The 13897-nt window shown below is 39.6% G+C and overlaps 2 protein-coding genes across 3 annotated transcripts; one reads left to right on the plus strand and one right to left on the minus strand.

Moving 5' to 3' along the window:
• Window positions 1-1260: 1260 nt before the first annotated feature.
• LOC129817644 (proteasome subunit alpha type-6-like) lies at window positions 1261-4584 on the plus strand. 2 transcript variants are annotated; one of them, XM_055873093.1, is made up of 7 exons: window positions 1261-1450; window positions 2059-2153; window positions 2280-2361; window positions 2574-2729; window positions 2937-3115; window positions 3494-3588; window positions 3870-4584. In XM_055873093.1, exons 1-7 carry the CDS (start codon window positions 1375-1377, stop codon window positions 3925-3927), a joined length of 741 nt encoding a protein of 246 aa, XP_055729068.1. In that variant the 5' UTR covers window positions 1261-1374; the 3' UTR covers window positions 3928-4584. The 2 variants fall into 2 exon arrangements, with proteins under 2 accessions (XP_055729068.1, XP_055729069.1); XM_055873094.1 differs by lacking the exon at window positions 1261-1450 and adding an exon at window positions 1557-1571.
• A 1235-nt stretch (window positions 4585-5819) lies between these two features.
• On the minus strand, window positions 5820-8308 carry LOC129817645 (NF-kappa-B inhibitor alpha-like). The gene is made up of 5 exons (XM_055873095.1): window positions 7983-8308; window positions 7355-7463; window positions 6818-7114; window positions 6438-6695; window positions 5820-6221 (listed from the first exon to the last, which is right to left on the minus strand). The coding sequence occupies exons 1-5, from the start codon at window positions 8228-8230 to the stop codon at window positions 6189-6191; spliced, it is 945 nt and encodes a 314-aa protein (XP_055729070.1). The 5' UTR covers window positions 8231-8308; the 3' UTR covers window positions 5820-6188.
• Window positions 8309-13897: the final 5589 nt, after the last annotated feature.

Genomic DNA, 13897 nt, shown 5'->3' on the forward strand with positions numbered 1-13897 from the left:
ACATCTGTAAATAGTCAAATTATTAACCCATTATAATCCCTGTTCTAAAACACTCAGTCAAGCTGACCAGGAACAGGGAAAAGGAAAGTACTGCATGTTCTGGCACAGGGAGTAAACTTGTTTATTGATGATTACCCATAAACATCTAATTAGAAAAATGTTTCCCTTCAGCTATCGAGTGCTTTGCTTCCTTCAGATAAACTGTTAATCATTGTCTTACATCAGATGGCTTCACTCCTCTCTAAACCGATCAATGCAGGCAGAATCGATGTGCTATCTGATTTAAGACAAAACTGTTTCCTTATTCTTTGCCTGATAAAATTCCTGGCAGGAACTCCCTTATCTCTCTAGAGGAGCACACAGAGGCAAAAGAAGGAATAGGGCTTTCAAGGCAACTGGGAAGTCAGAAAAAATAAGAGGTCATGTCATGACGTAAGTGATCTTCAGGTCGGAAAGTGGGAACTCTAGAAAGAGGCCAGAGTTCCCGACTTCCGAGTTAGATGACCGTTCAAAAAGATTTTTCCCAGTCAGAGCTTGTTTTATTTAGATTTTCCAGATGTCTTCAACGCACTGAAGTCAGAAGTAGGAGATTTCTGAGTTCCCAGTTGTTGTGAACGTGGCAAGAGACATGCACATGGAGGATCATGACGACACTCCACCCTGAATAGTAGTCTGTCAGTAGGGCCAGATACCGTAAATACCTGATGAATGACGAAGAGTGTGAGTAGGCATATCGATACAGAGAAAATGGGCTGCTCATCATTGCAGAAAAATGTGGTCTCACCTTTACCTGTTGGAAAAGGTGACATTTTTTGTGTCCAATTAATGACCCGAATTGGGCATTAATGCCTAGAATAAGAAATATGAATTTGTTCTTAACTGACTTGCCTAGTTAAATAAAGGTTAAATAAATAAATAAATAGAATAGAGAATAGAATAGATTGGTAAATTAAATAACTTTAACTTCTATTTTATAATACTCTATTATATAATATTCCTCAATATAAAAATGATGAACAGTAGGGCCTATGAGTGAGCAAGTGGCCAATGAGGTGAAGAAAATAAAGAAAAAGTTATGTTTGCGCTTTTTACAAGGTCGGTATTTTGTAATGTTTGCATAATCCGTTGTATACTCTTTGTTTTTTTCTATATTGTTTATTTTGAATTTACAATCATTTACAATAATAATACATTTTAAAAAGCGTACGTTACCATGGCAACCCTGGATCACTGCTTATTTGACCTCGGGTGTAGTCACAATTTATTTGTTACTTCTTCCGGGTGAAATCATTTTTTTGTTTGCATGAAGTGAGATTTGTGCATGCTAAATATTTGGGACTAGCTAACTTTTTAGCCAACTAAATTAAAACCAAAATGTCCCGGGGCTCAAGTGCAGGTTTCGATCGTCACATCACCATCTTCTCTCCAGAGGGTAGACTCTACCAAGTTGGTTAGTACAGTGTATGCCGGCTAGCTAAATGCTCAGTCATGGTTCCTAGCTAAGTTAGCGCTAACTGTAACCACAGACAAAGGGGAAACCTATCTTTGTTGCAACTAACTACAAACTGCAAGTTAGCAATAAGCCTACTTTTCTTTTTGAAAGTTGTTTTGAACTAGCTAATATTCTAGCAAGCTACACCAGTTAAATATCCACATATTTAAACAGAATGCTAGCTAGGCTAACACCCAGTACATGTAAACTCAAGAAACACAATGAACATAACGTTAGTTAACTAGAACTAGTCAACATGAAGTTGGTTGTAATTTTTACAAGATAGCTACTGAAAACATGTTGCTTTCTTTTAGTAGCTAGTCTAATAGCATGCGAGTACGGCTTGCTAGTGAGGATAGCTAACTAGCAAATTATGTTGTTAGCAAGCTAGTCTCGCGAGGCTAGCGAGTGTTGCAGTTCATCATATGGTATACCGTTTTTTCTCTGAAAGTCTCATATAGTGGGACTGCTTTTATCTGTTGAAGTGATTTTATTTTATTTTAATTGTATGCGTTAAAATTATGTAATGTCATGAATAACCCTGTTTTATTTGTTGTTTTTGACAGAGTATGCTTTCAAGGCCATAAACCAAGGTGGTCTCACGTCAGTAGCAGTCAGAGGTAAAGACTGTGCAGTAGTCGTCACACAGAAGAAAGTACCAGTAAGTTCAGTTGTAAAACTCATGGCTGTTTACCTCATTATTCTAGGCTTCTCACCAGTGGAGTACTAATTTAGTACAACAATTGTATTTCTTAGAAATTATATCACCTCGTTTTGTCTCCACAAGGACAAGCTGCTGGATTCCTCCACAGTCACTCACCTGTTCAGGATAACGGAGAACATCGGCTGTGTGATGTCAGGGATGACAGGTAGGCTACAATACCCAGCACAACAGTCTTCAGCAGAGTGATGGACCATCCAGACTTCATTGCAGACAGACTACTATGGTTGTTACTCACAACAACTCAACTCCATGTGTATCTCAAAACACATGCTAGCATATGCATGACCTTTTACCTTGTCCTGAACAAGTCCCAACACTGTTTCTAACTGCTTGTCTCTTGTCTTCTCCTACCCCCAGCGGACGGCAAATCCCAGGTCCAGAGAGCACGCTACGAGGCAGCAAACTGGAATTACAAGTACGGTTATGAGATCCCAGTGGACATGCTATGTAAGAGGATCGCTGACATCTCTCAGGTGTACACACAAAACGCTGAGATGAGGCCACTGGGATGCTGTAAGTGCATGTTTATTCATGTTCACAATCACTGGATATAAGTTCTACGGTCAAAGAAATGCAAATGTGATGATCCGTGTTGTACTCTTAATTTTCCTTCAGACATTATAGAAGACAATGCATCTCTTCCCCAATATTATTTATAACTCTCAAAGAATTCTGTGTGTACTGTACTTCCTGTTTGACTAATAGCATGTCTCTCCTCAGGCATGATAGTGATAGGTGTGGATGATGAGTGTGGTCCCCAGGTGTACAAGTGTGACCCTGCTGGATACTACTGTGGCTTCAAGGCCACCGCTGCAGGGGTCAAACAGACAGAGGCAACCAGCTTCCTGGAGAAGAAAGTAAAAAAAAAACTTGACCTGACCTTTAAAGAAACTGTCGAGGTAGATATGCCCTTCTACTCCGCTAACAGTACAAGGTTTGGTGATGCCAAGAGTGTGCAAAGCTGTCATCAAGGCAAAGGGTGGCTACTTTGAAGAATCTAAAATATATTTTGTTTAACACTTTTTTTTTTGGTTGCTACGTGATTCCAAATGTGTTATTTCATAGTTTTGATTTCTTCACTGTTATTCTACAATGTAGAAAATAGTAAAAGTAAAGAAACACCCTGGAATGAGTAGATGTGTCCAAACCTTTGACTGGTACTGTACATCGAAATTCAAGTGAAATGAATCAGTGGGTGAAATGTTGTACGGTCAGAATTTGGTTCTCTCCTCTGCAAAAACAATGGATGAGATTGTGTTGTGTCTTTCTTTTTTCAGACCGCCATCACCTGTCTGTCAACAGTCCTGTCCATTGATTTCAAACCCTCTGAGCTGGAGATAGGAGTCATCGCAACAGAAGACCCTAAATTCAGGTGAAGCACCACTCTGCTCTGAACACATCATTAGTCCCCATATAAAATACAGTAAGACCTTTGTTGTTTAGAAAGTTTGTACAATAGTTAGTTTAGATGTGGTGGTGCTATATTGGGCTCTCCCACTAATGGACCACCAGAATACTGTTGCAACAATAAAAAAACGAGTGGAAATTTAGGATTTTAGTAATCGTTTCTGTAAGGTAATGCCCAAGAAAACTGTCGATCCTGGATGGACAAAGGTATATTCTATTCTATTAATCTGTCTTTTCTGCTTGCAGGATTCTGACAGAGTCTGAGGTGGACACCCACCTGGTGTCCCTAGCGGAAAGAGATTGAGCCCAGAAAAGCTACAGAGAGGCCCAGAGAGGTGTGTAAGGCCCAGTCAGAGAATTGTGGGATTTGTATTCCCCAAATTGAAGAATGGTGTTAATCCTTGTTTACTGTATACTTGCCCCCTGTTCCATTAAACATTTTTTCAAGTAAAATATTCAGTGTTGATTAATATGTTTTCGGGTTGATCGCTCAATGCCAGAACGGGTTGTCACTCAGGCATTAGAGTAACAGACTGCACAATATTTTCTGTGTATTATTCCATCTTTTATTTATGAAGTGTAAACCCTTTTCTAATGTAGGCTTATGCCATTTTCATTTTTCTATACAAAAAAAATTGGAATTGTATTCTCAATTGTATTCTCAATGTGTGATCATAGATTTGACTGAATTCTGTGCACTATGCCTTGGTTATATGACCGAGTACAAACTAACTGAGACGTTTTGAGCATTGCTGCAGAGTAAAACATTGACTTCCTGTTGTGGTTCTGCTCACTTGATCACATGACATACTATTGCAGAGCTGTGGTAAAGGTTCTTTACTACAATCAGTCAGAACTGGTTGTGACCTGTTTGCCTCCTTGTATCATGATTTTTTTTTGCATTTTCCATTTCCTTCAAGTCAGAAATAAAATGCGCCTCCGGTGACAAAAGGCAAACTGACTTGGGAGAAGAGTGCAATATTTCTATGTGATGAGCGAATGTGATATTTTCCAATATATTTCCCCATCAAATTAAGTTTATATAATAGAGGCTAAAAGACTAATCTGAAGTCTCAGAATTTGTGTTACTGGCCCATCATGTTAATTGTATGTCTAGAGGATATGAATAGATCACATGCAGAGATATTGGAACTTTTGTGTTTTTGGGTGAGGCCGAGTCAGATTCCTTAGGAAATCCCCTGAGAATCCAGAGGTTAATAGGCCAACTGACATTTATGGCTCACAGCAAATAGCCTGCAATTAGAGGGTCCATTTTACACTCCCATTATAACAGTAGCCAAGGACCATATCTTTCTCTATCACTGATTATAATAGTGTGCCAATGGGAGAAAGGGTTGTAGAAGATACATGAGTCAGTCTATCCAGGAAGATAAATTGTTTAGTAAACTTTGAGCAATAAAAGTTTTTGCAATTTCCCTCTGACAACTTGGGGTAAATCCTCTCAGCTGAAGGTAAGTTGTCATGTTCTGCTGTCTCTAACTCTCCTTATGACTGGTAATACTAATAATAGGCATGGGTAATACAGTAAATGTTATTCTTATATTGGTGAACAGTAGGTTCTTCTACAAGAGTCGTCAATTCCCACACACACTTATTCAGCAGCACTTCCAGAGTGGAATGTTTTATACGGAACAGTAGTTCCTCTTACACATCCAATTCGGGGGGACTTTTAACAATGTGACTCACAGATAGTGACCTTGCCCCAACCAGGAAACCCCAGACTCTACTAATGCCGCATTCACATGCTCGTCGGAACTAGGAAACTCCGAAATGTCCAACCTGGTGATTTTGTTTAACGAGGCCTGTATATAACTACAACCAGTTAGCATGTTGGAAATTTCAGAGTTTCCTAGTTCCAACTAGCACATGGATGTGGCATAAGGGAAGATCTCAATTGCATACTCCAGGCTTTCTCATCCAATGGATTTTGAGAGTATGCAATTGAGATCTTCCCTTTGTGTTGAGTGGGGGAAGGGGACTTCAGTTGTCATGTAAGTCTATGAAAAATGAACATGACTTGTGTGGGATTTCCATGTCAGTGAGTGAGTAGCGTTGGCTAAGTGAGCCAGTTAATTAAGGGTTCAATTCTGTATATTGCTGTGTAAAAATGGCCATGAAGAATTACTAGAGTGTGATAGAAAATTAACTACAGAGTAAGAAAACAGTCAAAATCCATTTTATATTATAGATGCATATTTTAATGATTCTTTTCAATAGTGTTTCACTCACATTTAATAAAAACATTCACAAGTATAAAAAATTATATCTCTGTATTTACAATATATGATGTCTGATATATACATGAAAATAGGATAATTCTCTCAGAGGTCAGGGCTCATATTATGCTTCCCGGTGCGTTTGATTTTCAACCCCGAACAAATGCCATCTTCAGCCTTGTCTCTCTGATGTCTTTAGGCCAGCTCTATTTGGCTCTCCCCCTAAAGGCTTCTGGGACCTGGAGTTCCCACTGTGCTTTGATTGGACTGGACAGGCCAGTAGCAGCTTCATCGACTTGACTTCACACCACCACGTGATGCGACTGCTTCAATTCTGCCCAAATGTAATGTCATCGTACATCTGTGGAGAACGAAAGTAACAACATTAGGAATCTGTAATCGCAACTGTCATTTAAATAGAAGACAATATTCCTTTGGTACTATAGCCAATCCATTAGTCCAGATAGAGCCTTTTCCCAATCCCCTAGTACTGCAGTTTTTTATTAATTTAACCTTTATTTATACAAAGATCAAATCTCTTTTACAAGAGAGACCAGTGTAACTTTTAGTATCTCACCTGTTCATCACCAGACAGGCACTCCTCCTCACTCTCTTCTGATTCGCTCTCAGGCAGCTCTCTGAGTTCCTGGGCCGTCTTCTCATACAGCTGGTGGTGGATCTCAGCATTCTGACGCCCGTAGGTCAGGTGGAAAGGCGTGTAGCCCCCGTATGTCACACTGTTGACGTCTGCCCCCATGGAGAGGAGCCGGTGGACCAGGGATGGGTTCTGGAGGTCCACAGCCAGGTGAAGCGCTGTACGACCGCTACAATGTTCCTGGGGGAAACAAAAATACACCAAACATTAGTTCCTTTGGTCTGTGAATACATTTAGGTTTTAATTCATCAATGGGGATTCTTGATTCCTGGCATAAGAACACCTGTGTGATGAAACCTTACCTGTGCATTGATATCGGCACCAAGCTGAACTAGACTCTCCACCATGGAGAGGTATCCGTTAATGGAGGCGAGGTGGAGGCAGTTGTGTCCGCTGTAGTTGGGGAAGGTGAGGATGGAGCGGAGGTGGCGGGGGCAGTTCTGGGTGATCACACTGAAGGAGGTGAGAGAGCCCTTCTTACAGGCGATGTGGAGGGCGGTGTTCCCACTGTCGTCTGCTATCCGTGGGTCACACCCAGCCTTTAGTAGCCTCTCTACCAGATGGGGTTGTTCTGTGATCACTGCCAGATGGAGCGCCGTCTGAGAGAAGAATAAGAAGGTGGTAAGCTATTGATTTCAGGTGTAAATACCACCATTTAGATGGCTTGTTTATAACTATGTAAGTGTAGTGATGTTTTAACACCTGTTTCAATAAGACTGTGTTTTATCAACCAATTATTTTTGCTTTAATTAACCCATTAAGTTTGTGTTTTAATTGTTCTATTTTTGTAATCTTCAATTAGTCAATTATACAAAAAATTATTGGTTATCTTTAATTACCTGTCTCTGATTGTTCTGTGCATCCAGGAATAGATCATCATTGTGTGACAGTTTGATCATGTGCTCAGCATGTTCTGTGGCTTCATGAATAATGGCCAGGTGGAGAAACCTATGTGGAAGAGGGGTAAAAGAAAGAGTTAAAAACGGCTTTGCTTCAAATACGCACGTCTGAGAGGAAGTGGTTGAAAAAAAAAGAACAAAGCGCGAGCACTAGAGCGTTGCGCAAGAATGGATTTTTTGGGGGTTATTTCCACCAGTTGCGGCTTGACACATCTGATACATTATCAGTTCCTGGCAACTCGCCAGGGACTTTCCTAACTGCGCATAGCTGATTTTAGCGCCGCCCATGGGCAGCTCTGAGCCAAAGTACACACTCAGCGGACAGCGGAGTCCAAAAGTCCTTTTTTTAACTTGCAAATGCTGACTATCATCTGATTAATTTGACACAACTTGATTACAGGAGCATATCTGTGCGTTTTAAAAGTGACTTAGGCCTACTATGCAAATTAAGAAAAGCTCATTGAGATAGTATAAGTATAATCCAAAACAATACAGCACTTTATGCAAAATCAAATGCATTCATAAAACATACCGATGCAACATTACCCAAAGATAAAAGTGAACTTACGTGTCTCTGTCCTCGGTCACTGTTTTCCTCCAGGGTTCATTACTGCAGGAGTTTGACATGACTTCGACGGGGGCCACTCTCAAGTCCTCCAGCTCCTTCACAAGGTTACCATATTCATCGTCTTTTAGCGAATCCAGACCGCTATCAAAACGGTCTTCTTGGCTAGGTATCATTTTGCCATGTTTCGATACCCGTTCATCGACGTTATAATCCATTTGGTTGTCGTTTGAAACTCTATAAACATCCATATTGAATAGACTGACTGACTGACAAGTCCACTCACTACTCTGTTCCCTTTCAAGTCTGGAATGGAGTGCGTGTTGAAGGGAGGCGCCAGTGGCTTAAATATTCTAGCGGGGAGGAGACAAAGAATGGGGGATTTCCACGTTGAGTTATCTCGACACAACTAGGGAAACTCATAGACCGGGCTTTTATGAGAAAAATTCCCTCGAATGAGCCCCGTACTCACGAGTAAGAATGAAAACTTGTAGTTTCCAATTAGACGTACCTGTGATGCAGACATAAATACGTTCAATGAATGAGATAGAAGATGAATGAGAGACAGACATTAGAGGTGCCTTTGACTGGTTCTTGAAGAATTCCCTTTTCACTTGGGGAATAAATGTGTCATAACAAGTTATATGAGGGGCATAACTGTTCTGCACCTTTTGACTGTAATGCCACCATCAGGTAACTGTGCAGAACCAGTGTTAAAAGGAATGTCAATTGAAGGTCAACCACAGTGTGAAATAATGAATTGGTTCATTATTAGGCCTGCCATATTTGTTATTATTGTGCTATTACACTTCTGCACCTCACCTGGTCTCATATATGAACAACTACATGGATAAAATGCATATCTGCAAGCATAAACGGATAAGAAATTGCCAATTTAATATCTATAGGTGGCCAGGTTTTATACAGGTTGGGATACCATTGTTTGAGGGATGTTTGCAGCCTTCATGTCGGAAAACAGAACAAAAGCCCAGTATGGGGAAACAAAACCAAAAGATATTTTGCTGTTGCATGGTTCACAGGTGAATCAGATGGAGCTGGGAGATTCAGGTGATTCCACAGGGACTCTCTGATTGCAGAATAATACCACAGGGTATGTTACAGAGGTGGAAAAAGTTACACTTTCCAAATGGAGACAACCCCACTATGAAACGGACACTGCTGCGTGTTCCCCCATGGGATATAGATATAGCCTACTGGACAAACCATTAATGTGCTGCACATACCTAATGTAACATTTACATGGTGTTTTGGTATTTTATTAGGATCCACATTAGCTGTTGTGAAAGCAGCAGCTACTCTTTCTGGGGTCCACACAAAAAAAATAACCATGACATAATACAGAACATTAATAGACAAGAACAACTCAAGGACAGAACTACATACTGTACATTTAAAAACGGCACACATAGCCTACATATCAATACATACACACAAAATATCTAAGTCAAATAGGGGAGAGGCGTTGTGCCGTGAGGTGTTACTTTCTCTGTTTTTTTTAAACCAGGTTTGCTGTTCATTTGAGCAATATGAGATGGAAGGGAGTTCCATGCAACAATGGCTCTATATAATACTGTACACTTTCTGGAATTTGTTCTGGAGTTGAGGAGTGTGAAAAGACCCCTGGTGGCATGTCGGTGGGGCAAGTGTGTGTGTCAGAGCTGTGTGCTGTGTGTAACTATTTTGAATTTTCAACACATTAATATTTCTTATAAAAAGAAGAAGGGATGCAGTCAGCCTCTACTCAACTCTTAGCCAAGAGAGACTGGCATGCATAGTATTTATATTAGCCCTCTGATTACAATGAAGAGCAAGACGTGACGCTCTGTTCATGGCCAGCTGCATCTTAACTAGGTCTTTCTTTGCAGCACTTGACCACATGACTGGACAATAATCAAGATTAGACAAAACTAGAGCCTGCAGGACTTGCTTTTTGGAGTGTGGTGTCAAAAAAGCAGAGCAATAAAAGGGTTTCTCCAACTTTGTTGGCTTTACCTTGCGTGACAACAAGTATAACTGTCTACCTGGGCTAGCCTCACCCTAGCTGACAAGTGAACTGAAAACTCCCTGTTTGCACAGGGAAGGACGCTTTTAACAACATAGCAACCGTAACCACAAGCAGTAAGCATTCACACCTCAGTGGGGCGATACTGGGCGCTACTGTACACAAACACTTACACACACCTTCCTAAAAAGGACAAGCCAGATGACATATAAAAGATTTCAGTGTGAGTGTATGCGTCACACCACCAGGAGTCATGGCAACAGGCAGATACACTCTTCTATCTGTGGGATTGTGATTGGTCTGCTGTGAATTCCACACATTCTTTCATCTCTGCCAAGTAAAGTATCACAATACTGAGTCTAGGTTGGGAACATTATGTGCTTTTTCTGAAGGGGAGTAACCCATGCTTCCTGATGTTATCATGTCTGTTGATGGTGAGATTTTTTCAAGGGAAATGCCTATTAATTTGTAAATAGGAAGTTCCTACTCATTTGTTGTAGTAAAATGCAACATCCTTCCTTTGACCACTTTGTTCTGTGTTTACTGTGGTTTTCATGCACACCATTTCTATCCCCAATCTCTCTCTCTAGATTTCCCTCTATTGGGTTGCAGTTGTAACAGCTACTTCAATAATTTACAATTACACAAGCCAAATCATTGTCCAAGGCACCACGTACACTCGTTTGCAAAGTTAGTCCCCTTATAATGTTTCCACTGATCTAATTATTTTAACATTTAGTTTTACTCCAACTTTTAACTTTACTTCAACTATCTATTTATGGGACATGATAACATCTTAGCTGATTGTGTAGTTTCAGTTTTATTCATTGTTACATAAGTCACATTAGTTTTCCCAGCATATGTTGAATTACTGCCTCATTTTGTAGTTCCTTCTTATTAACTTTGTCCAGTAATTTCCTGTCTGTTTTCTAATAACACTGCAAGGCAAGGTCCCCTTTGTAGGAACAATTAGATATTCCAGTCTAAAAATAGAATGATCACACTGCATTCTATCACTGATATGAAACTTCTCCTACTCTTTCATAGGATATGTCAGTGGTCAGTTGCGTGTGTGTTATAATACCACACAGATTGATTCAGGTGATAATAATGCCTTCCACTTTCTATTGAAGGAGCTTAATGTTTTATGAGTGTGTGGTCAATATGAGAATGTGAGGGCATTTTAATATGGCAATGACATGGCATCATTTATGTTCCACTGTCTAAGCAGTATTAAATAGTCAACCTTTCTGCTCCTGAATCGACATGTCTGCAATGACTCACATCTGACTCATTCTATGGCCACCATGTCCAAGGGACTTCACCCTTCCCCTATCCACACACATATATATGTGTACAACGTAAATTGGACTGAGTAATCCTCAGATACAGATTACAACAGGGTTTCAGTTAGAGGAGACAGTGAGGACATACACTGAGTATACAAAACATTAAGAATACTTGCTCTTTCCATGACGTAGACTGAACAGGTGAATCCACGTGAAAGCTATGATCTCTTATTGATATCACTTATTAAATCCACTTCAATCAGTGTAGATGAAGGGGATGAGACAGGTTAAAGAAGCATTTTTAAGCCTTGAGACAATTGAGACATGGATTGTGTATTTGTGCCATTCAGAGCGTGAATGGGCAAGACAAAAGATTTAAGTGCCTTTGAGCGGGGTATGGTAGTAGGTGCCATGCGCACCGGTTTGTGTGAAGAACTGCAACGCTGCTGGGTTTTTCACGCGCAACTTTTTCCTGTGTGTATCAAGAATGGTCCACCACCCAAAGGACATCCAGACAACATGACACAATTATGAGAAGCATTGGAGTCAACAACACGCTTTCGACACCTTGTAAAATAAATATTAAAACATGTTTCTAATAGGATAGGTAGGAGGCAAGTTTTACCTCAACATGAATAATCAAGGTATGTAGGGAAAAAATACATTAGATCATCACTCCGTCTTTTTCAGTTTCCTCTAAACAAAGATTTGATTACAAATAATTTTACCTAGAAACAGGTATACTTCCTGAATAATTAACGAATTGCCCTGACTTCTTGTAAAATAAATGTGGTAATACAGGTATTGTTCTTATCTTTTCATGTCATCCCTTAAAAGGACAAGCCATATGACATTATTTAAATGACTTCAGTGGCACATTGATTCACCGAAACTAAAAGAGTTCTCATATCGTGCCTCTCCCCTCATTGTTCTCAGGGTTTCATGCTGAGTGTGCCGTACTCCTGTGTAGTACACATTTTCGGGGAAAATTTTAGAGTAGGGGTAATACCTTTTACATTCAAGCATTCCCACGGTTGGATAGTGGCAAACCTGAGGTCTGAGTGTGACACAGACATGTCATGAGGGGCTCCCTCTCCGCAGCTGACCCACTGCCCCAATGATACTGGAGGTAAACTTCTCTCTGTTTTACATTTTTTTACATTTTATTTCACCTTAATTTAACCAGGTAGGCTAGTTGAGAACAAGTTCTCATTTGCAACTGCGACCTGGCCAAGATAAAGCATAGCAATTTGACAAATACAACAACACAGAGTTACACATGGAATAAACAAAACATACAGTCAATAATACAGTAAAACAAAAGAAAACAAAAAGTCTATATACAGTGAGTGCAAATGAGGTAAGATAAGGGAGTTAAGGCAATAAATAGGCCATGGTGGCGAAGTAATTACAATATAGCAATTAAACACTGGAATGGTAGATGTGCAGAAGATGAATGTGCAAGTAGAGATACTGGGGTGCAAAGGAGCAAGATAAATAAATAAATACAGTATGGGGATGAGGTAGGTAGATAGATGGGCTGTTTACAGATGGGCTATGTACAGGTGCAGTGATCTGTGAGCTGCTCTGACAGCTGGTGCTTAATAATTATCCTCTACTTCATCACCCTCCCGGATCCGGGATCCTCCTCATCAAAAAAGCTGACTAGCATAGCCTAGCCTAACGGGACAGGGATATCATATAATATAATTTTCAATGAAATCACAAGTCCAATACAGCAAATGAAAGATAAACATCTTGTGAATCCAGCCATCATTTCCGATTTTTAAAATGTTTTACAGCGAAAACACAATATGTATTTCTATTAGCTAACCACAATAGCCAAACACACAACCGCATATTTTCACCATGTTTCCACCGCATAGGTAGCTTTCACAAAACCGACAAAATAGAGATAAAATTAGTCACTAACCAAGAAACAACTTCATCAGATGAATGTCTTATAACATGTTATACAATACATTTATGTTTTGTTAGATATTTGAGGTTTTGAGGTATATTTGAGGTATAAATCATAGTTTTACATTGCAGCCACCATCAAAAATAGCACCAAAGCTGCCAGAATAATTACAGAGAGCAACGTGAAATACATAAATACTCATCATAAAACATTTATGAAAAATACATGGTGTACAGCAAATTAAAGATAAACATCTTGTGAATCCAGCCAATATTTCAGACTTGTTAAGTGTTTTACAGCAAAAACACAATATAGAATTATATTAGCTTACCACAATAGCCAAACACACAAACACATTTATTCACCGCAAAGGTAGCTTTCGCAAAAACCATCAATAGATATAAAATTAATCACTAACCTTTGGGCAACTTCATCAGATGACAGTTATCATGTTATACAATACATTTATGTTTTGTTCGAAAATGTGCATATTTATAGCTACAAATCCTGGTTATACATTGTGAATACGTAGCAACGATTCACCAGAATCTCCGGAGATATTTTGGACACTCACCTAATCTGACCAAAGAACTCATCATAAACTTTACATAAAAATACTTGTTGTATGGCAAATAAAAGATACACTGTTTCTTAATGCAACCGCTGTGGTAGATTTTTAAAAATA

Source organism: Salvelinus fontinalis, chromosome 20 (genome assembly GCF_029448725.1).
Source record: "Salvelinus fontinalis isolate EN_2023a chromosome 20, ASM2944872v1, whole genome shotgun sequence".
NCBI classification, from domain to species: domain Eukaryota; kingdom Metazoa; phylum Chordata; class Actinopteri; order Salmoniformes; family Salmonidae; genus Salvelinus; species Salvelinus fontinalis.